Source organism: Nerophis ophidion, linkage group LG23 (genome assembly GCF_033978795.1).
Source record: "Nerophis ophidion isolate RoL-2023_Sa linkage group LG23, RoL_Noph_v1.0, whole genome shotgun sequence".
Classification (NCBI taxonomy): Eukaryota; Metazoa; Chordata; class Actinopteri; order Syngnathiformes; family Syngnathidae; genus Nerophis; species Nerophis ophidion.
In genome coordinates this window covers 36,636,034-36,660,498 of record NC_084633.1, presented here as the reverse complement: position 1 = coordinate 36,660,498, position 24,465 = coordinate 36,636,034, and the positions used below count along the sequence as shown (strand labels likewise).

General features: G+C 33.5%; 1 protein-coding gene across 1 annotated transcript in view; it reads right to left on the bottom strand.

The window, feature by feature from the left end:
- smurf2 (SMAD specific E3 ubiquitin protein ligase 2) overlaps positions 1-24,465 on the bottom strand; it is a 236,307-nt gene that overhangs the window by 20,872 nt on the left and 190,970 nt on the right. The window contains exons 13-16 of the mRNA XM_061884285.1: positions 22,952-23,055; positions 22,777-22,891; positions 17,077-17,255; positions 10,195-10,453 (exon numbers count right to left, since the gene is read on the bottom strand). Coding sequence (XP_061740269.1) covers positions 10,195-10,453; positions 17,077-17,255; positions 22,777-22,891; positions 22,952-23,055 — 657 coding nt within the window. The remainder of the gene's footprint in view (positions 1-10,194; positions 10,454-17,076; positions 17,256-22,776; positions 22,892-22,951; positions 23,056-24,465) is intronic.

The window sequence follows — 24,465 nt, the reverse complement described above, 5'->3', positions numbered from 1 at the left end:
CCCAAACTCTTCCCATGTCCGAGTTTTTGCCTCTGTGACCGCCGAAGCTGCACACCGCTTGGCCTGTCGGTACCTGTCCACTGCCTCTGGAGTCCTATGAGCCAAAAGAACCCGGTAGGACTCCTTCTTCAGCTTGACGGCATCCCTCACCGCTGGTGTCCACCAGCGGGTTCTAGGATTACCGCCACGACAAGCACCAACTACCTTGCGGCCACAGCTTCGATCAGCCGCCTCGACAATAGAGGTGCGGAACATGGTCCACTCGGTCTCAATGTCCAGCACCTCCCTCGTGACATGTTCAAAGTTCCTCCGGAGGTGGGAATTGAAACTTTCTCTGACAGGAGACTCTGCCAGACGTTCCCAGCAAACCCTCACAATGCGTTTGGGCCTGCCAGGTCTGTCCGGCATCCTCCCCCACCATCGCAGCCAACTCACCACCAGGTGGTGATCGGTAGAAAGCTCCGCCCCTCTCTTTACCCGAGTGTCCAAAACATGAGGCCGCAAATCCGATGACACAACTACAAAGTCGATCATGGAACTGCGGCCTAGGGTGTCCTGGTGCCAAGTGCACATATGGACACCCTTATGTTTGAACATGGTGTTTGTTATGGACAAACTGTGACGAGCACAGAAGTCCAATAACAAAACACCACTCGGGTTCAGATCCGGGCGACCATTCTTCCCAATCACGCCTCTCCAGGTTTCACTGTCGTTACCAACATGAGCGTTGAAGTCCCCCAGTAGGACAAGGGAATCACCCGGGGGAGCACTCTCCAGTACTCCCTCAAGTGTACCCAAAAAGGGTGGGTACTCTGCACTGTTGTTTGGTGCGTAAGCACAAACAACAGTCAGGACCCGTCCCCCCACCCGAAGGCGGAGGGAGGCTACCCTTTCGTCCACTGGGTTGAACTCCAACGTGCAGGCTTTAAGCCAGGGGGCAACCAGAATTGCCACCCCAGCCCGTCGCCTCTCACTGCCGGCCACGCCAGAGTGAAGGAGAGTCCAGCCCCTTTCAAGAGAAGTGGTTCCAGAGCCCTTGCTGTGCGTCGAAGTGAGTCCGACTACATCCAGCCGGAATTTCTCTACTTCGCGCACTAGCTCAGGCTCCTTTCGCCCCAGTGAGGTGACGTTCCACGTCCCAAGAGCGAGCTTATGTAGCCGAGGATCGGACCGCCAAGTGCCCTGCCTTCGGCCGCCGCCCAGCTCACATTGCACCCAACCTCTATGCCCCCTGCTATGGGTGGTGAGCCCATTGGAGGGGGGACCCACGTTGCCTCTTCGGGCTGTGCCCGGCCGGGCCCCATGGGTACAGGCCCGGCCACCAGGCGCTCGCCATCGTGCCCCGCCTCCGGGCCTGGCTCCAGAGGGGGGCCCCGGTGACCCGCGTCCGGGCGAGGGAAATCTGGGTCCTTTGTTTTTACTTTTCATAGAGGTTTTCGAGCTGCTCTTTGTCTGGTCCCTCACCTAGGACCAGTTTGCCTTGAGAGACCCTACCAGGGGGCATAAAGCCCCCAGACAACATAGCTCCTAGGATCATTGGGACACGCAAACTCCTCTACCACGGTAAGGTGGCAGCTCAGAGAGGAGAGGTATATAATATACCTCAGTAATACATTTTGGTATTCGATGTATGCTAGCCTTTTTTGAACATTTTACAGGTATACTCCTCAGAAATATTAATTTTAGTACTTGACGTTTACTGTTAGCATGCTACCATACAATAGCTTTTTTAGCTATTTTTGCAGCTATACAATTCTGAGTCATATGTTGGCAATTGCTGCTAATTTTAGCATGTTAGCTTGTTAAGCCATTATTACAGGTATACACCTCAATCATGTATTTTAGTACTTGATGCAGGTTAGCGTTAGCGTGTTAGCTTTTTTTTAATATAGTTTTACAAGCATATACCTCTTATATAGTTGTACAGGTATATACCTCAGTCATACGTTTTAGTACTCGATGTATGCTAGCCTTTTTTGAACATTTTACAGGTATACTCCTCAGAAATATTAATTTTAGTACTTGACGTTTACTGTTAGCATGCTACCATACAATAGCTTTTTTGAATGAATAGAATTCTGAGTAGTATTTTGGCACTTGCTGCTAATTTTAGCATATTAGGTTTTTTAGCTATTTTTACAGGTATACACCTCAATCAAGTATTTTAGTGCTTGATGCATGTTAGCGTTAGCGTGTTATTTTTCAAAATTTAGTTGTACAGGTACATACCTCAGAGTCATACATTTTGGTACTCGATGTATGCCAGCCTTTTTTGAACATTTTACAGGTATACTCCTCAGAAATATTAATTTTAGTACTTGACGTTTACTGTTAGCATGCTACCATTCAATAGCTTTTTTTTGGCTATTTTTGCAGCTATACAATTCTGAGTCATATGTTGGCGATTGCTGCTAATTTTAGCATGTTAGCTTGTTAAGCCATTATTACAGGTATACACCTCAATCATGTATTTTAGTACTTGATGCAGGTTAGCGTTAGCGTGTTAGCTTTTTTTATATATGGTTTTACAGGTATATACCTCTTATATAGTTGTACAGGTATATACATCAGAGTCATATGTTTTGGTACTCAATGTATGCTAGCCTTTTTTGAACATTTTACAGGTATATTCCTCAGAAATATTAATTTTAGTACTTGACGTTTACTGTTAGCATGCTACCATACGATAGATTTTTTTGCAAGTATACAATTCTGAATTATATTTTGGCACTTGTTGCTAATATTAGCATATTAGGTTTTTTAGCTCTTATTACAGGTATACACCTCAATCATGTATTTTAGTACTTAATGTACATTAGCGTTAGCTTTTTTGTATAGTTTTACAGGTACATACCTCAGAGTCAAACATTTTGGTATTTGATGTATGCTAGCCTTTTTTGAACATTTTACAGGTATACTCCTTAGAAATATTAATTTTAGTACTTGACGTTTACTGTTAGCATGCTACCATACAATAGCTTTTTTAGCTATTTTTGCAGCTATACAATTCTAAGTCATATGTTGGCAATTGCTGCTAATTTTAGCATGTTAGCTTGTTAAGCCATTATTAAAGGTATACACCTCAATCATGTATTTTAGTACTTGATGCAGGTTAGCGTGTTAGCTTTTTTATATAGTTTTAAAGGTATATACCTCAGTCATACGTTTTGGTACTCGATGTATGCTAGCCTTTTTTGAGCATTTTACAGGTATACTCCTCAGAAATATTAATTTTAGTACTTGACATTTATTGTTAGCATGCTACCATACAATAGATTTTTTTTAAGTATACAATTCTGAGTCATATTTTGGCACTTGCTGCTAATTTTAGCATGTTAACTTTATTAACTTTTCTCCGGGGTTTTGTTGTTTGTTTTTTTTCACTCTTGCCTCAACAATTTTACATTTTAAGTATTATCTCCGGGTTGTTTTTTTAAAACTCTCAACTCTACAATTATGAATATAATGATTTTCTCCAGGTTTTTTTCTTGTAATTCTTTACTCTACAATATTGTATTTTGATGATTTTCGGCAGGTTTTTATTTATTTATTTTTAACTCTGGGCTCTAAAATTATGAATTTTAATCATTTTCTGCAAGGTTTTTTTTTTTTATCTAGACTCCAAAATTATGAATTTTAATGATTTTCTGCAGGTTTTTATTTATTTATTTATTTATTTATTTTTAACTCTGGACTCTACAATTATGAATTTTAATGATTTTCTGCAGGGTTTTATTTTACTCTGGACTCCAATATTATGAATTGTAATTGTTTTCTCCGGGGTTTTTTTTTAATTCTCGACTCAACAAATATACATTTTAATGATTTTCTCTGAGTTTTTTTGGTTTAGTTTCTTTTCCACTCTTGACTCCAAAATTATAAATTTTTATTATAATCTTCAGGTTTGTTTTTTTGTCGACTTTACAATATTGAATTTTAATGATTTTCTGCAAGTTTTTATTTATTTATTTATTTTCAACTCTCAACTCTACAGTTAAACTTTTTTATGACTTTCTCGGGGTTTTTTTAACTCTCAATTCCACAATTATACATTTTAATGATTTTCCCTGAGTTTTTGTGGGTTAGTTTTTTTTCCACTCTTGACTCCAAAATTATAAATTTTAAATACATTCTCCAGATTTTTTATTTTTTTTTAGACTCTATAATATTGAATTTGAATGATTTTCTGCAGGTTTTAATTTATTTGTTTATTTTTAATCCTCGACTCTAAAATTTTGCATTTTAATGATTTTCTCTAGGGTTTTTTTTTTTTTTTCACTCTTGACTCGACAATTACACATTTTAAGTATTATCTCTGGGTTGTTGTTTTTTTTAAACTCTCGACTCTGCAATTATGAATTTTAATTATTTTCTCCAGGTTTTTTTTTTTTAAACACTCGATTCCACAATTATACATTTTAATGATTTTGTCCGAGTTTTTTTGGTTTAGTTTTTTTCCCACTCTTGACTCCAAACTTATACATTTTAATTATATTCTCTAGGTTTTTTTTAAAAATTCTCAACTCTACTATATTGAATTTTAATGATTTTCTGCAAGTTTTTTTTAATTAATGATTTTCTCCAAGTTTGTTTTTTTAATTCTCGACTCTACAATTATGCATTTTAATGATTTTCTCTGGGGGTTTGGGTTATTTTCCACTCTTGACTCGACAATTATACATTTTAATGATTTTCTCAGAGTATTTTTGGTTTAGTTTTTTTTCCACTCTTGACTCCAAAATTATACATTTAAATTATATTGTCCAAGTTTTTATTTGAATTCTCGACTCGACAATATTTAATTATATTGATTTTCTGCAAGTTTTTATTTATTTATTTTTATTTAACTCAGGACTCTACAATTATGAATAGTAATCATTTTCTCTGGGTTTTTTTTTGGGTTGGTTGGTTTGTTTTCCACTCTTGACTCCCCAATGATTAATTTTAAATGATTTTCTGCAGGTTTTTATTTATTTATTTATTTTTAATTCTCAACTCTACAATTATGCATTTTAATGATTTTCTCTGGGGGTTTTTTGTTTGTTTTTCACTCTTGACTCGACAATTATACATTTTAAGTATTATCTCCGGGTTGTTGCTTTTTTTAACTCTGGATTCCACAATTATACATTTTAATGATTTTCTCAGAGTATTTTTGGTTTAGTTTTTTTTCCACTCTTGACTCCAAAATTATACATTTAAATGATATTGTCCAAGTTTTTATTTGAATTCTCGAACTATAATGTGGAATTTTAATGATTTTCTGCAGGTTTTAATTAATTTATTTTTTTAACTCTCAACTCTACAATTATGAATCGTAATCATTTTCTCCGGGGTTTTTTTTTTTTTCACTCTTGACTTGACAATTACAGATTTTAAGTATTATCTCCGGGTTGCTGTTTTTTTAAACTCTCGACTCTACAATTATGAATTTTAATGACTTTCTTCGGGTTTTTTTCTTTTAACTCTAAATTCCACAATTATAAATTTTAATGATTTTCTCAGAGTTTTTTTGCTTTAGTTTTTTTTCCATTCTTGACTCCAAAATTATTAATTTTAATTATATTCTCCAGGTTTTTTTTCTTATTGTCGATTTCACAATATTGAATTTTAATGATTTTCTGCACATTTTTATTTATTTTTTCTTATTTAACTCAGGACTCTACAGTTATGAATAGTAATCATTTTCTCTGGGGTTTTTTTTTTGGTTGGTTGGTTTGATTTCCACTCTTGACTCCCCAATGATGAATTTTAATAATTTTCTGCAGATTTTTATTTATTTATTTTTAATTCTCAACTCTACAATTATGCATTTTAATGATTTTCTTTGGGGGTTTGTTGTTTGTTTGTTTTTCACTTTTCACTCGACAATTATACATTTTAAGTATTATCTCCGGGTTGTTGTTTTTTTTAACTCTGGATTCCACAATTATACATTTTAATGATTTTCTCAGAGTATTTTTGGTTTAGTTTTTTTCCCACTCTTGACTTCAAAATTATACATTTAAATGATATTGTCCAAGTTTTTATTTGAATTTTCGACTCTACAATATTGAATTTTAATGATTTTCTGCAGTTTTTTATTTATTTATTTTTTAACTCTCAACTCTACAATTATGAATCGTAATCATTTTCTCCGGGGTTTGGGGTTTTTTTTCACTCTTGACTTGACAATTACAGATTTGAAGTATTATCTACGGGTTGTTGTTTTTTTAAACTCTCGACTCTACAATTATGAATTTTAATGATTTTCTTCGGATTTTTTTCTTTCGACTCTAAATTCCACAATTATAAATTTTAATGATTTTCTTAGAGTTTTTTTTGGTTTATATTTTTTTCCATTCTTGACTCCAAAATTATTAATTTTAATTATATTCTCCAGCTTTTTTTTCTTATTGTCGATTTCACAATATTGAATTTTAATGATTTTCTGCAAGTTTTTATTTATTTATTTTTATTTAACTCAGGACTCTACAATTCATCCATCCATCTTCTTCCGCTTATCCGAGGTCATGTCGCGGGGGCAACAGCCTAAGCAGGGAAACCCAGACTTCCCTCTCCCCAGCCACTTCGTCTAGCTCTTCCCGGGGGATCCTGAGGCGTTCCCAGGCCAGCCGGGAGACATAGTCTTCCCAACGTGTCCTGGGTCTTCCCCGTGGCCTCCTACCGGTTGGACGTGCCCTAACCACCTCCCTAGGGAGGCGTTCGGGTGGCATCCTGACCAGATGCCGAACCACCTCATCTGGCTCCTCTCCATGTGGAGGAGCAGCGGCTTTACTTTGAGTTCCTCCCGGATGGCAGAGCTTCTCACCCTATCTCTAAGGGAGAGACCCGCCACACGGCGGAGGAAACTCATTTGGGCCGCTTGTACCCGTGATCTTATCCTTTCGATCATGACCCCAAAGCTCATGACCATAGGTGAGGATGGGAACGTAGATCGACCGGTAAATTGAGAGCTTTGCCTTCCGGCTCAGCTCCTTCTTCACCACAACGGATCGATACAACGTCCGCATTACTGAAGACGCCGCACCGATCCGCCTGTCGATCTCACGATCCACTCTTTCACCACTCGTGAACAAGACTCCTAGGTACTTGAACTCCTCCACTTGGGGCAAGGTCTCCTCCCCAACCCGGAGATGGCACTCCACCCTTTTCCGGGCGAGAACCATGGACTCGGACTTGGAGGTGCTGATTCTCATTCCGGTCGCTTCACACTCGGCTGCGAACCGATCCAGTGAGAGGTGAAAATCCCGGTCAGATGAAGCCATCAGGACCACATCATCTGCAAAAAGCAGAGAACTAATCCCGCGGCCACCAAACCGGAACCCCTCAACGCCTTGACTGCGCCTAGAAATTCTGTCCATAAAAGTTATGAACAGAATCGGTGACAAAGGGCAGCCTTGGCGGAGTCCAACCCTCACTGGAAATGTGTCCGACTTACTGCCGGCAATGCGGACCAAGCTCTGACACTGATCGTACAGGGAGCGGACCGCCACAATAAGACAGTCCGATACCCCAAACTCTCTGAGGACTCCCCACAGGACTTCCCGAGGGACACGGTCGAATGCCTTCTGCAAGTCCACAAAGCACATGTAGACTGGTTGGGCAAACTCCCATGCACCCTCAAGAACCCTGCGGAGAGTATAGAGCTGGTCCACAGTTCCACGACCAGGACGAAAACCACACTGTTCCTCCTGAATCCGAGGTTCGACTATCCGGCGAAGCCTCCTCTCCAGTACACCTGAATAAACCTTACAGGGAAGGCTGAGGAGTGTGATCCCACCATAGTTGGAACACACCCTCCGGTCCCCCTTCTTAAAGAGAGGAACCACCACCCCGGTCTGCCAATCCAGACGTACCGCCCCCGATGTCCACACGATGCTGCAGAGTCTTGTCAACCAAGACAGCCCCACAGCATCCAGAGCCTTAAGGAACTCCGGGCGGACCTCATCCACCCCCGGGGCCTTGCCACCGAGGAGCTTTTGAACTATCTCAGCGACCTCAGCCCCAGAAATAGGAGAGTCCACCACAGATTCCCCAGGCACTGCTTCTTCATCTAAAGACGTGTTGGTGGGATTGAGGAGGTCTTCGAAGTATTCCTTCCACCTATCCACAACATCTGCAGTCGAGGTCAGCAGAACACCATCCGCACCATACACGGTGTTGATAGTGCACTGCTTCCCCTTCCTGAGGCGGCGGACAGTGGACTCTTGACTCCAAAATTATACATTTAAATGCTATTGTCCAAGTTTTTATTTGAATTCTCGACTCTACAATATTGAATTATAATGATTTTCTGCAAGTTGTTATTTATTTGGTTGGTTGGTTTGTTTTCCACTCTTGACTCCCCAATGATGAATTTTAATGATTTTCTGCAGGTTTCTATTTATTTATTTTTTAATTCTCAACTCTACAATTATGAATCATAATCATTTTCTCCGGGTTTTTTTTTTTTTTCACTCTTGACTTGACAATTACAGATTTTAAGTATTATCTCCGGGTTGTTGTTTTTTTAAACTCTCGACTCTACAATTATGAATTTTAATGATTTTCTTCAGGTTTTTTTCTTTTGACTCTAAATTCCTCCATTTTAAATTTGAATGATTTTCTCAAAGTTTTTTAGGGTTTTTTTTTTTTCCATTCTTGACTCCAAAATTATTAATTTTAATTATATTCTCCAGGTTTTTTTTCTTATTGTCGATTTTACAATATTGAATTTTAATGATCTTCTGCAAGTTTTTATTTATTTATTTTTATTTAACTCAGGACTCTACAAATAGGAATAGTAATCATTTTCTCTGGGTGTTTTTTCGTTGGTTGGTTTGTTTTCCACTCTTGACTCCCCAATGATGAATTTTAATGATTTTCTGCAGGTTTTTATTTATCTATTTATTTTTAATTCTCAACTCTACAATTATGCATTTTAATGATTTTCTCTGTTGTTGTTTTTTTATTTGTTTTTCACTCTTGACTCGACAATTATACATTTTAAGTATTATCTCCGGGTTGTTGTTTTTTTAACACTGGATTCCACAATTATACATTTTAATGATTTTCTCAGAGTATTTCTGGTTTAGTTTTTTTTCCCACTCTTGACTCCAAAATTATACATTTAAATGATATTGTCCAAGTTTTTATTTGAATTCTCGACTCTACAATATTGAATTATAAGGATTTTCTGCAAGTTTTTATTTATTTATTTTTATTTAAATCAGGACTCTACAATTATGAATAGTAATCATTTTCTCTGTTTTTTTTTTTGGTTGGTTGGTTTGTTTTCCACTCTTGACTCCCCAATGATTAATTTTAATGATTTTCTGCAGGTTTCTATTTATTTATTTTTTAACTCTCAACTCTACAATTATGAATCATAATCATTTTCTCCGTGTTTTTTTTTTTTTTTCACTCTTGACTTGACAATTACAGATTTTAAGTATTATCTCCGGGTTGTTGTTTTTTTAAACTCTCGACTCTACAATTATGAATTTTAATGATTTTCTTCAGGTTTTTTTCTTTTGACTCTAAATTCCTCCATTTTAAATTTGAATGATTTTCTCAGAGTTTTTTATGTTTTATTTTTTTTTCCATTCTTGACTCCGAAATTATTAATTTTAATTATATTCTCCAGGTTTTTTTTTCTTATTGTCGATTTTACAATATTGAATTTTAATGATCTTCTGAAAGTTTTTATTTATTTATTTTTATTTAACTCAGGACTCTACAATTATGAATAGTAATCAATTTCTCTGGGTTTTTTTTTGGTTGGTTGGTTTGTTTTCCACTCTTGACTCCCCAATGATGAATTTTAATGATTTTCTGCAGGTTTTTATTTATTTATTTTTAATTCTCAACTCTACAATTATGCATTTTAATGATTCTCTCTGGGGGTTTTTTGTTTGTTTGTTTTTCACTCTTCACTCACCAATTATACATTTTAAGTATTATCTGCGGGTTGCTGGTTTTTTTTAACTCTCGACTCTACAGTTATGAATTTTAATGATTTTCTCCGAGTTTTTTTGGTTGAGTTTTTTTTTCCACTCTTGACTCCCCAGTGATGAATTTTAATGATTTTCTCCGGGGTTAAAGTTACAGTCCAGGTGTGCCAGTGCACACCTGGAGCAACCACATCAAGGTAAAGGTGTGGGATATAGAAGGAGGTGCAAATAGAAGTAGAAGAGGACAATGTGAAGTCACCTCCAACTCCTTCTCGTCGAAAGCCTTCAGCAGATGCTGGGGGATGACCTCGTTGAAGCCCTTCTGCAGAGCCAGGAACTGAGCTTCGATGCCGCGCAGGAAGCGCCAGTTGACGTAGAGGCGCACGTACTCCTTCTTGGTGTCCTGCGTCACCGCGATGCTCTTCCCGTTGGGCTTCAGCTCGTGCTGGATGATCTCTCCGTAGGCGTTGTGCTCCACGCAGAAGGTGTGGTCCAGCACGCCTGTGATGTCGTTGTCCCTGGGACCGAGTTAGACCAGGATCAGGAACATCAAACACATCTACTGCATGCGTCAACTGCCAAAATACATCATTCTGATAAAAAAAAAAAAAAAAAAAGGCTAACAAAACGTGACTTTGAGGTTAATAGCCCAAAAAAGCTTACATGCTAGCCGTAAGGGTGTCTAGTACCCAAAAAATGTTCTACAAAAGATAACATGCTAATGTTAGCGTGCATCAAAAAATAGCTAAAAAGAGTTAAAATGCTAATAATAAGCGTGCGTCAAGTGCCAAAATATATGACTGAGTTGTATACCTGTAAAGTTAGCTAAAGAAGCTAACATGCTAACATTAGCATGCTAACAGTAAACACGCATCGAGTACAGCAAAAGTTATTCTGAGGTGTATGCCTGTAAAATTTGCTACAAAAGGTAACATGCTAATTATAGCGTGTGTCAAAAACCAAAATACGTGACGGAGGTGTATAAAAAAAAGTTAAAATGCTAACAATAGGCACGCGCCAAGTGCCAAAATATATGACAGAGTTTTGTACCTGTAAAGTTAGCTAAAGAAGCTAACATGCTAACGTTAGCATGCTAACAGTAAACATGCATCGAGTACAGCAAAAGTTATTCTGAGGTGTATGCCTGTAAAATTTGCTACAAAAGGTAACATGCTAATTATAGCGTGTGTCAAAAACCAAAATACGTGACGGAGGTGTACAAAAAAAGTTAAAATGCTAACAATAAGCATGCGCCAAGTGCCAAAATATATGACAGAATTGTGTACCTGTAAAGTTAGCTAAAGAAGCTAACACTCTGTGCTAACAGTAAATATGAGTTGAGTACAGCAAAAGTTATTCTGAGGTGTATGGCTGTAAAATTTGCTGCAAAAGGTAACATGCTAATGTTAGCGTGCATCAAAAACCAAGATATGTATACCTCGAAAAATAGCTAAAAAAAGGTAAAATGCTAACAATAAGCGTGCGTCAAATGCCAAAATATATGACTGAGTTGTATACCTCTAAAGTTAGCTGAAGAAGCTAACATGCTAACGTTAGCATGCTAACAGTAAACATGCATCGAGTACAGCAAAAGTTATTCTGAGGTGTATGCCTGTAAAATTTGCTACAAAAGGTAACATGCTAATTATAGCGTGTGTCAAAAACCAAAATACGTGACGGAGGTGTATAAAAAAAAGTTAAAATGCTAACAATAAAAATGCGCCAAGTGCCAAAATATATGACAGAATTGTGTACCTGTAAAGTTAGCTAAAGAAGCTAACACTCTGTGCTAACAGTAAACATGAGTTGAGTACAGCAAAAGTTATTCTGAGGTGTATGGCTGTAAAATTTGCTGCAAAAGGTAACATGCTAATGTTAGCGTGCATCAAAAACCAAGATATGTATACCTCGAAAAATAGCTAAAAAAAGGTAAAATGCTAACAATAAGCGTGCGTCAAGTGCCAAAATATATGACTGAGTTGTATACCTTTAAAGTTAGCTGAAGAAGCTAACATGCTAACGTTAGCATGCTAACAGTAAACATGCATCAAGTACAGCAAAAGTTATTCTGAGCTGTATGCCTGTAAAATTTGCTACAAAAGGTAACATGGTAATTATAGCGTGTGTCAAAAACCAAAATACGTGACGGAGGTGCATAAAAAAAAGTTAAAATGCTAACAATAGGCATGCGCCAAGTGCCAAAATATATGACAGAGTTGTGTACCTGTAAAGTTAGCTAAAGAAGCTAACACACTGTGCTAACTGTAAACATGCATCGAGTACAGCAAAAGTTATTCTGAGGTGTATGCCTGTAAAATGTGCTGCAAAAGGTAACATGCTAATGTTAGCGTGCATCAAAAACCAAGATATGTACTGTATACCTCGAAAAATAGCTAAAAAAAGGTAAAATGCTAACAATAAGCGTGCGTCAAGTGCCAAAATATATGACTGAGTTGTATACCTGTAAAGTTAGCTAAAGAAGCTAACATGCTAACATTAGCATGCTAACAGTAAACACGCATCGAGTACAGCAAAAGTTATTCTGAGGTGTATGCCTGTAAAATTTGCTACAAAAGGTAACATGCTAATTATAGCGTGTGTCAAAAACCAAAATACGTGACGGAGGTGTATAAAAAAAAGTTAAAATGCTAACAATAGGCATGCGCCAAGTGCCAAAGTATATGACAGAGTTGTGTACCTGTAAAGTTAGCTAAAGAAGCTAACACACTGTGCTAACTGTAAACATGCATCGAGTACAGCAAAAGTTATTCTGAGGTGTATGCCTGTAAAATGTGCTGCAAAAGGTAACATGCTAATGTTAGCGTGCATCAAAAACCAAGATATGTACTGTATACCTCGAAAAATAGCTAAAAAAAGGTAAAATGCTAACAAGCGTGCGTCAAGTGCCAAAATATATGATTGAGTTGTATACATGTAAAGTTAGCTAAAGAAGCTAACACGCTAACGTAAGCATGCATCAAGTACTGCAAAAATTATTCTGAGGTGTATGCCTGTACAATTTGCTACAAAATGTAACATGCTAATTTTAGTGTGTGTCAAAAACCAAGAGGCGTATACCTCAAAAAATAGCTAAAAAATATTAAAATCCTAAAAATAAGCGTGTGTCAAGTGCCAAAATATATGATTGAGTTGTATACATATAAAGTTAGCTAAAGAAGTTAACACGCTAACATTAGCATGCCTCAAGTATGACAAAAATGATACTGAGGTGTATGCCTGTAAAATTTTCTACAAAAGATAACATGCAAATGTTAGCATACGTCCAATACCAAAATAAATGACCGAAGTGTATAAGTCTAAAAACAGCTATAAAAAAGCTAACATACTAAAGTTAGCATACAAACGGTAAGCTCGTGTAAAGTACGAAAATAAATTATTCTGACGTGTATACTTGGAAAGTTAGCTGAAGAAGCTAATGCGCTAACGTTAGCATGCTAACAGTAAACATAGATTAAGTATTCTGAGCTGTATGCCTGTAAAATTTGCTAAAATAGATAACATGCGAGTTTTAGCGTACGTCCAATAGTTAACATGCTAACAATAAGCGTTCATCAAGTGCCAAAATATAGGACTCTGAGTTTTATACTTGCAAAAATAGCCCCAAAAATCTAACACGGTAACATTAGCATGCTAACAGTAAGCCTATGCATCAAGGGCCAAAATAATTGATTTTGCTAAAAAAAAGGCTAGCATGCACAAAGTACCATAATGTGACTCTGAGGTATATACCCGTAAAAATAGCTAAAAAAAAACAACCCTTAAATGCTAACAGTAAACATGTCTAGTACCAAAAAAGTATTCTGTTGTGTATGCTGGTCAAATTTGCTAAAAAAGATAACATACTAATGTTAGCGTGTGTCAAAAACCAAGAGGTGTATACCTAGAAAAAGAGCTAAAAAAAAGTTAAAATGCTTACAATTATGAATTTTAATGATTTTCTCCCGTTTTTTTGGTCCGTTTTTGTTTTTTTACTCTTGACTCCCAAAATTAGGAATTGTAATTATTTTCTTCAGAGCATTTTTTGCAACTCTCGACTCTACAATTATGAATTTGAATGATTTTCTTCAGTTTTTATTTTCTTTATTTTGTACTCTTGACTCCCAACATTATGAATTTTAATGATATACTCCAGGTTTGTGTTGTTTTTTACTCTCGACTCTACAATCAGGAGTTTTAAAAATGTTCTCTGATTCTCCGTGTGTTTTTGTTTTTTACTCTTAACTCCCAAAATTATGAATTTTAATTATTTTCAACTTTTTTGATTGCTATTTTTTAACTCGACGCAACAATTTTGAATTTTAATGATTTTCTCCTGGTTTTTGTTTGTTTTCTTTACACTTGACTACAAAATTATGAATTTTAATTATTTTCAACTTCTTTGCTTGTAATTTTTTCAACTCTCGACCCTACACTTTTGAATTTTAATGATTTTCTCCAGGTTTTTTTTTTTTAACTCAAAATTATGAATTTTAATTATATGCTATGGGTTTTTTTTTGTCGTTTTTTTACTCTGGACTCTACAATGAGGAATTTTAATGATTTGTAGGTTTTTTTTTTTTTTTTACAATTATGAATTTTAACTATTTTCTTCTGTTTTTTAGGTCTGTTTTTTTTTACTCTTGACTCACAAAATGATGAATTTCAATTATTTTCTACGGGGGTTTTTTGTTTTTGTTTTGTTGTATTTTACTCTTGACTCTACAATCAGGAATTTTAATGATTTTTTCTGATTCTCCGTCTGTTTTTGTTTTTTACTCTTAACTCCCAAAATTATGAATTTAAATTATTTTCAACTTTTTTGTTTGTTTTTTAACTCTTGACGCTAAAATTTTGAATTTGAATGATTTTCTCCTTTTTTTGTTTGTTTGTTTTCTTTACTCTTGACTCCCAAAATTATGAATTTTAATTATTTTCTCCTTTTTTGTTTGTAATTTTTTCAATTCTCGACTCTACAATTTTGAATTTTAATATTTTTCTCCTGGTTGTTGTTTGTTTGTTTTCTTTACTCTTGACTACAAAATTATGAATTTTAATTATTTTCAACTTTTTTGTTTGTAATTTTTTCAACTCTCGACTCTACAATCTTTAATTCAAATGATTTTGTCCAGGTGTTATTTTTAAAATTTTTACTCAAAATTAGGAATTTAATTATATACTACGTTTTTTTTTTTTGTCGTTTTTTTTTTACTCTAGACTCTACAATCAAGAATTTTAATGATTTCTCTGTTTTTTTTTAGTTTAGTTTTTGTTTTTTACTCTTGACTCTACAATTATGAATTTTAACTATTTTCTTTTGTTTTTTTGGTCTGTTTTTTTTTTTTTACTCTTGACTCACAAAATGATGAATTTCAATTATTTTCTACGGGGGTTTTTTGTTTGTTTTGTTGTTGTATTTTACTCTTGACTCCACAATCAGGAATTTTAGTGATTTCTCTGTTTTTTTTTAGTTTAATTTAGTTGTTTTTTTTTACTCTGACTCCACAATTATGAATTATAACAAGTTTCTACAGGTTTTTTTTTTTTTCAACTTTGAACTCTACAATTATGAATTTTAATGATTTTCTCCAGTTTTTTTAGTCAGTTTTTTCTTTTTTTACTCTTGACTCCCAAAATTATGAATTTCACTTATTTTCTACGGGGTTTTTTTGTTTGTTTTGTTGTTGTATTTTACTCTTGACTTTACAATCAGGAATTTTAATGATTTCTCAATTTTTTTTGGTTTAGTTTTTTTTTACTCTTGACTCCACAATTATGAATTATAACAAGTTTCTACGGGTTTTTTTTCCTACTTTTAACTCTACAATTATGAATTTTAATGATTTTCTCCTGTTTTTTTAGTCAATTTTTTTTTTTTACTCTTGACTCACAAAATGATGAATTTCAATTATTTTCTACGGGATTTTTGTTTGTTTGTTTTGTTGTTGTATTTTACTCTTGACTCTACAGTCAGGAATTTTAATGATTTCTCTGTTTTTTTAGTTTAGTTTAGTTGTTTTTTTTAACTCTTGACTCCACAATTATGAATTATAACAAGTTTCTACAGGATTTGTTTTTTTTAAACTTTTAACTCTACAATTATGAATTTGAATGATTTTCTCCTGTTTTTTTAGTCTGTTTTTTTTTTTTTTTTTTACTCTTGACTCCCAAAATAATGAATTTCAATTATTTTCTACGGGTTTTTTTTTGTTTGTTTTGTTGTTGTATTTTACTTTTGACTCTACAATCAGGAATTTTAATGATTTCTCTGTTTTTTTTTAGTTTAGTTAATTTTTTTTTTACTATTGACTCCACAATTATGAATTATAATGGGTAATTTTTTTTCAACTTTCAACTCTACAATTATGAATTTTAATGATTTTCTCCTGTTTTTTTAGTCTGTTTTTTTTTTTTTTTTTACTCTTGACTCCCAAAATGATGAATTTAAATTATTTTCTACGGTTTTTTTTTTGTTTGTTTTGTTGTTGTATTTTACTTTTGACTCTACAATCAGGAATTTTAATGATTTCTCAGTTTTTTTTTTAGTTTAGTTAATTTTTTTTTTACTATTGACTCCACAATTATGAATTATAATGGGTAATTTTTTTTTCAACTTTCAACTCTACAATTATGAATTTTAATGATTTTCTCCTGTTTTTTTAGTCTGTTTTTTTTTTTCTACTCTTGACTCCCAAAATTATGAATTTCAATAATTTTCTACGTTTTTTTTTGTTGTTGTTGTATTTTCGTAGCTAGCCATGTGTTAAAGCTGCTCTTCCTGAGGGTGTTTCAGTGTTATAACTTCACCTTTATCTTGACTTTTTACACCAAAATGCGTCCATTCTCCCTTTTCCGTCTACACACTGTGTCTGCTTGTAAGTACTCTGTGTGTGTGCGCTGCCCAACATGCTCCTCCGCTCCTAAAACCAGCAATGTCTCGACGTGACGTCATAGCCATTGTGAAGTAGTACTTTTCAAAGAGATTATAGTACAATGTTTGATTAGTACCTTGATACTATACTATATACATTACAAGCCTAGTAGGAAGATGTTGATACATTTCCAGCACATATTTATTGTGGTGTTGATCCTACTAATGAGTTGTGTAGCGATGACACAATGATTAAACAGGTGTGCTACGTACAAGATCCAGACCAGGCTGTTGTGCAGGTCCGGGTCCACAGACTCCATGTCGTCCAGGGTGATGGGTTTGCCCAGCAGCTGCTTGTAGAAGGGCAAGGTGAAGCCTCCGTCGATGTAGTGGCCGTGGAACACCGCCATGCCCATGATGCGCCCCACAAAGTGAAAGTAAGACAGGTGCTCCTGGACACACACACACACACACACACACACACACACATTTAGTCATATCTATTGTTTACTTTCAGTTTTGCCACTCAAGGCTGTACAATCTGTTTTTTTCTCCAACTCTCAACTGCACAATTATGAATTTTAATGATTTTCTCCAGGATTTTTGTTTTTTTTACTCTTGACTCCTAAAATTATGATTTTTAATTATCTCTGGGTTGTTTTAATGATTTTCTCCAGGTTTTTCTTTTTTTTTTTTTTTTACTGTTATTCCAAAATTAGGAATTTTAATGATTTTCTCCAGGTTTTTCTTGTTTTTTTACTCTTAATTCCCTTTTTTTAAAATCACGACTCCACAATTATGAATTTCAATTATTTCCATTTTATTTCTTTAAAGTGTGATCTCTATAATTAAACATTTTAATGATTTTCTCTAGGTTTTTGTTTGTTTGTCTTTGTTTTTTTTACCCTCAACTCCACAATTATGAGTTTTAATGAATTTTTTTCCCAGGTTTTTTGTTTGTTTGTTTGTTTGTTTGTTTTTTACACATTTTACTGATTTTCTCCAGGTTTTTTAGTTATTCTTTTTTACTGTTAACGCCAAAATTATGAATTTTAATGATTTTCTCCAGGTTTTTCTTGTTTTTTTACTCTTAATTCCCTTTTTTAAAAATCCCGACTCCACAATTATGAATTTTAATTATTTCCATTTGATTTTTTTTAAGTCTGAACTCTACAATTAAACATTTTAATGATTTTCTGCATGTTTATGTTTGTTTGTCTTATTTTTTTTTTTTTTTACTCTCAACTCCATAATTATGAATTTTAATGATTTTTTTCCCAGGTTTTTTACTTTTGACTCCCAAAATTATGAACTTTAATCATTTTCAACTTTTTTTTAATTATTTTCTTTTTAACTTCTGACTCTACAATTTTCTCCAGGTTTTTTCTCTATACTCTTATTTACAAAATTATGAATTTTAATTATTTTCTGCAGGTTTTATTATTTGGTTCTTGACTCCAAAATTATGAATTTTTATGATTTTCTCCAGGTTTTTTTTTTTTTTTTTTTTTGCTTTTGACTCCCAAAATTATGATTTTTAATTATCTCTAGGTTGTTGTTTTTTTTACTCTCAGCTCTACAACGACAAATGTTAATGGTTTTCTCCAGGTTTTTCTTGTTTTTTTACTCTTAATTCCCTTTTTTTAAAATCCCGACTCCACAATTATGAATTTCAATTATTTCCATTTGATTTTTTTTAAGTCTGAACTCTACAATTAAACATTTTAATGATTTTCTCCAGGTTTTTGTTTGTTTGTCTTTGTTTTTTATTACTCTCAACTCCACAATTATGAATTTTAATGATTTTTTCCCCAGGTTTTTTACTTTTGACTCCCAAAATTATGAATTGTAATTATTTTCAACTTTTTTTTTGTTATTTTCTTTTTAACTTCTGACTCTACAATTTTCTCCATTTTTTTTTTTTTTTTTTTCTATACTCTTGATTACAAAATTATGAATTTTAATTATTTTCTGCAGGTTTTATTATTTGGTTCTTGACTCCAAAATTATGAATTTTAATGATTTTCTCCAGTTTTTTTTTTTTTTTTTTTTACTTTTGACTCCCAAAATTATGATTTTTGATTATCTCTGAGTTGTTGTTTTTTACTCTCAACTCTACCACTACACATTTTAATGATTTTCTCCAGGTTTTTTTAGTTAGTTTTTTTACTGTTAACGCCAAAATTATGAATTTTAATGATTTTCTCCAGGTTTTTCTTGTTTTTTTACTCTTAATTCCCTTTTTTTAAAATCCCGACTCCACAATTATGAATTTCAATTATTTCCATTTCATTTTTTTAAAGTGTGATCTTTATAATTAAACATTTTAATGATTTTCTCTAGGTTTTTGTTTGTTTGTCTTTTTTTTTTTTTTTTTTACTCTCAACTCCACGATTATGAATTTTAATGAATTTTTTTCCCATGTTTTTTTTTTTTGTTCATTTGTTTTTTACTTTTGAGTTCCAAAATTATGAATTTGAATTATTTTCAACTTTTTTTTGGGGTTATTTTCTTTTTAACTTCTGACTCTACAAATTTTCTCCAGGTTTTTTTGTTTTTTTTTCTTTACTCTAGATTACAAAACTATGAATTTTTATTATTTTCTGCAGGTTTTATTATTTGGTTCTTGACTCCAAAATTATGAATTTTAACTATTTTTCTCTGGAGCATTTTTTTCCAACTTTCAACGCTACAATTAAGAATTTTAATGATTTTCTCCAGGTTTTTTTTATTTCTATTTTTTACTCTTGAGTCCCAAATTTATGTATTTTAATTATATACCACAAGTTTTTTGTTTGTTTGTTTTTGTTGTTGTTGTTTTTTTACTCTCAACTCTACAATCAGGAATTTTAATAATTTTTCCGTTTTGTTTTGTTTTTTAGTTTTGTTTTTGTTTTTTACTCTTGACTCCACAATTATGAATTTAAACAAATTTCCCCAGGTTTTTTTTTCTCAAACCTTCGACGCTACAACAATGAATTTTAATGATTTTCTTCAGTTTTTTTGGTCTGTTTTTGTTTTTTTACTCTTGATTCCCAAAGTCATGAATTTCAATTATTTTCTACTGGGTGTTTTTTGTTTGTTGTTGTTGTTGTTGTATTTTACTCCTGACTCAATAATTATAATTTTTAAAGATTTCCACCAGGTTTTTTTTTTTGTTTTTTTACTTTTGACTCCAAAATTATGAATTTGAACTATTTTTTCCAGGGTTTTTTTCCAACTCTCAACTCTACAATTACGAATTTTAATGATTTTTGTAGAGGGTTTATTTTTGTAATTTTTTTTGCTCTGAACTCCAAAATTATGAATTTTAATGATTTTCTCCGGGGAGTTTTTTTTCTTTTTACTCAACTACCAAAATTATAAATTGTACTTATTTCTTCGTGTTTTTCGTTTGTTTGTTTTTCTGTTGTCATTATTTTTTACTCCCGACTCTACAATTACGAATTTTTATGATTTTCTCCTGTTTTTTTTTTTTGCCTGTTTATTTTTACTCTTCACTACAAAATTATTAATTTCAATTATTTCCTCCAGTTTTTTTTTGCTTACTCTTGATTCCCAAAATTATGAATTTAAATTATTTTCTCCAGGTCTTTTTTTTTTTAAACTCTGGATTCTACAATTATGAATTTTAATGATTTCCTACATTTTTCCCCCCACACTTGACTCCACAATCATGAATATCAATTATCTCAGGGTTGTTGTTTTTTTTTCTCCCGGTTTTTTTTTTTTTTGTCTTTTTACTCTTGACTTCAAAATGATGAATTTTTAATGATTTTCTCCAGTTTTTTTTTTCCACTCTTGACTCCACAATCATGAATTTCTATTATCTCTGGAGTTTTTTTTTTTACTCTTGACTCTACAATTATGAATTTTTATGATTTTCTGCAGTTTTTTTTTTTTTTTTTTAACTCTTGACGCCCAAAATTATGAATTGTATTTATTTTCGCCACATTTTTTGTTTGTTTGCTTTTCTGTAGTTTTTTTACTCTCGACTCTACAAGTACACATATTAATAATAATAATAAGTTTTTTTTCTTACTCTTAATTCCCCAAATTATGAATTTTAAGTATTTTCTCCGTGTTATTTTTTTTTAAACTCTCAACAAATAGGAATTTTATAGATTTTTTTTCCCCCACTCTTGACTCCACAATTATAAATTTCAATTATCTGTGTTTATTTATTTTTTTTAAAGATTCTACAATTATGAATCTTGAACTTCCACAGCTAGTGGGTCTATGACGATGACTTCTGTTTTGTTTGATCAGCCGTTTTACTGCCGTGTTACAAACACCGTTTGGAAATACTTAGGGTATGTAAATAAAAATTTACAAAATATTTTTGTGTACCGTAAATAACTAATTTCACAACGCATATATTTGCGGCTCAAATATGGAAACAAATATACTGGTGTGCTTTATAGTCCGGAAAATACAGGGGTCACTTTTTTGTTACAGGTGACGAAGTGTACCGTAATAAAATATTATATGGGTAAAAAAAAACAATCGTAAAAATGTAAAAAAAAAGGATAAAATACATCATGTAATGAGAAGGAGCTGAATTGGTGTTTGTAATAACTAATACCACTACATTTTCTCACTCATAACACAAACGTTTGTCTTGAAATAAACAGCAATGATTGTTATTTGAAACCATTTTTTTAGACAAAATAAAACTATTTCAGAATGACCGCCGCATACTTTGACTTTTCTGTATGTGGTGGAGTACTGTGCCGCTAATTCAATAGCTTGCTGACAACAAGTCATTCTCAAACTGTCTTACCAAAGAATCACTTGATTAAAGAACAGTGTTTTATTTTCCTATTTTCAAACACGGTGTTGTTCAAACGCTGTGTAATGTTACACTGGCCAAAATTATTAAATATTTACTCATGAAATAAAACCTCTGCCTTGTCTTTAATGATTGCTTAGCCCTACTACGCAACTGTATTTTAATGTTGTCCTTATGGTGGTACTTAATGAATACTTAGGTCTACTACGCTACTGTATTTTAATTATGTCATTAAGGTGGTACTTAATGAATACTTAGGTCTACTACACTACTGTATTTTAATGTTGTCATTATGGTGGTACTTAATGAATACTTAGGTCTACTACACTACTGTATTTTAATGTCATTATAGTGGTACTTAATGAATACTTAGGTCTACTACACTACTGTATTTTAATGTTGTCATTATGAGGGTACTTAATGAATACTTAGGTCTACTACACTACCGTATTTTAATGTTGTCATTATGGTGGTACTTAATGAATACTTAGGTATACTACACTACTGTATTTTAATGTTGTCATTATGAGGGTACTTAATGAATACTTAGGTCTACTACACTACCGTATTTTAATGTTGTCATTATGGTGGTACTTAATAAATACTTAGGTATACTACACTACTGTATTTTAATGTTGTCATTATGAGGGTACTTAATGAATACTTAGGTCTACTACACTACCGTATTTTAATGTTGTCATTATGGTGGTACTTAATGAATACTTAGGTATACTACACTACTGTATTTTAATGTTGTCATTATGAGGGTACTTAATGAATACTTAGGTCTACTACACTACCGTATTTTAATGTTGTCATTATGGTGGTACTTAATAAATACTTAAGTCTACGACACTACTGTATTTTAATGATGTCATTATGGTGGTGCTTAATGAATACTTAGGTCTACTACACTACTGCATTTTAATGTCATTATGGTGGTACTTAATAAATACTTAGGTATACTACACTACTGTATTTTAATGTTGTCATTATGGTGGTACTTGATGAATACTTAGGTCTACTACACTACTGTATTTTAATGTTGTCATTATGGTGGTACTTAATGAATACTTAGGTCTACAGGGCTAAAGGACCAGGTACAGTTTCAACACCAGAACCACAACGTTGGTTCTCCAGCAGTCTCCATAGCAACAAGGCATGTTCTAGAAAGGACTCACAGGGTTGACCGCAGAGTCCGGGTTGATCTGCAGAGTGTAGATGTCGTCTCGGGAGTATTGGAAGAGACCGTAGTACGGGTTCAGCATCTCATGGGACAACAGATAGAGCCACTCCCTGGACAGGCGGCCACAGTTTAGTCCAGTTTCATGTCACCGTGGACTAGAACCATCTCACCTGGCCACGCCTCCATAGTCCAGTCCTTCTTCCCCGCGGAATTTCACCATCAGCCTTTTCCACAGGTCCTTGGGCCTCATCTTCATCACCTGCCGATAGGATTCCTGCAGAGCAATCACACACATCCTCTGTGTCAGTCATTGCTCTTTAGCGCCGCCCTAGTGGCTCCCTTTTTCAAAAATGTATGAAAATAGAAAAAGATGAGGGTGAAAATATATTTTTAATAATGTTTGTGTAGGAGGACAAACATGACACAAACCTCCATAATTGTTATAAATCCCGGTGTTTATATTAAACATGCTTCACTGTTGAGAGGATTTGGTGAGCGCCGGTTTGTCCTACTTATTTTGGCGGTCCTTGAACAGACCGTGGTTCGTTTACATGTACAACTTTCTCCGACGCTGCCACAGAAAGACGCGTTTTAGGCCACTCCTTCGTTGTCTCATTTTGTCCACCAAACCTTTTATACTGTGTTGATGTTACTGACTTGTGTGGAGTGCTAATCAGGCATATTTGGTGCAAGCTAATCGATGCTAACATGCTATTTAGGCTAACTGTATGTACAACATATAACACTATATAAGTAAACATTGATTGATTGATTGATTGATTGATATAAGGCTTTTAAAGTCATTTTGATAGTAGGCTAATATATCTAATTAGACAAATCATGTGTTGTCTTCATTATAACACTTATATAAGACTTTTAAAGTCATTTTGATCGTAGGCTAATGTAGCTAATATAGACACTTACATCATGTGTTGTCTTCATTATAAAAACTTATACAAGTCTTTTAAAATCATTTTGATCGTAGGCTAATGTAGCTAATATAGACACTTACATCATGTGTTGTCTTCATTATAAAAACTTATACAAGTCTTTTGAAGTCATTTTAATAGTAGGCTGATATAGAAACTTACATAATTTGTTGCCTTTATTATAACACTTATATAAGGCTTTTAAAGTCATTTGGATAGTAGGCTAACATAGACACTTACATCATGTGTTGTCTTCATTATAACACTTATATAAGACTTTTAAGGTAATTTTGATAGTAGGCTAATACATCTAACATAGACACATCATGTGTTGTCTTCATTATAACACTTTTATAAGACTTTTAAGGTAATTTTGATAGTAGGATAATATAGACACTTACATAATGTGTTGCCTTCATTACAACAATTATATAAGATTTTCAAAAGTTATTTTGATAGTAGGCTAATATAGACACTTACATAATGTGTAGTCTTCATTATAAAAACTTATACAAGTCTTTTAAAGTCATTTTAATAGTAGGCTAATATAGACACTTACATAATGTGTTGCATTCATTATAACACTTATATAAGGCTTTTAAAGTCATTTTGATAGTAGGCTAATATATCTAATTAGACAAATCATGTGTTGTCTTCATTATAACACTTGTATAAGACTTTTAAAGTAATTTTGATCGTAGGCTAATGCAGCTAATATAGACACTTACATCATGTGTTGTCTTCATTATAAAAAA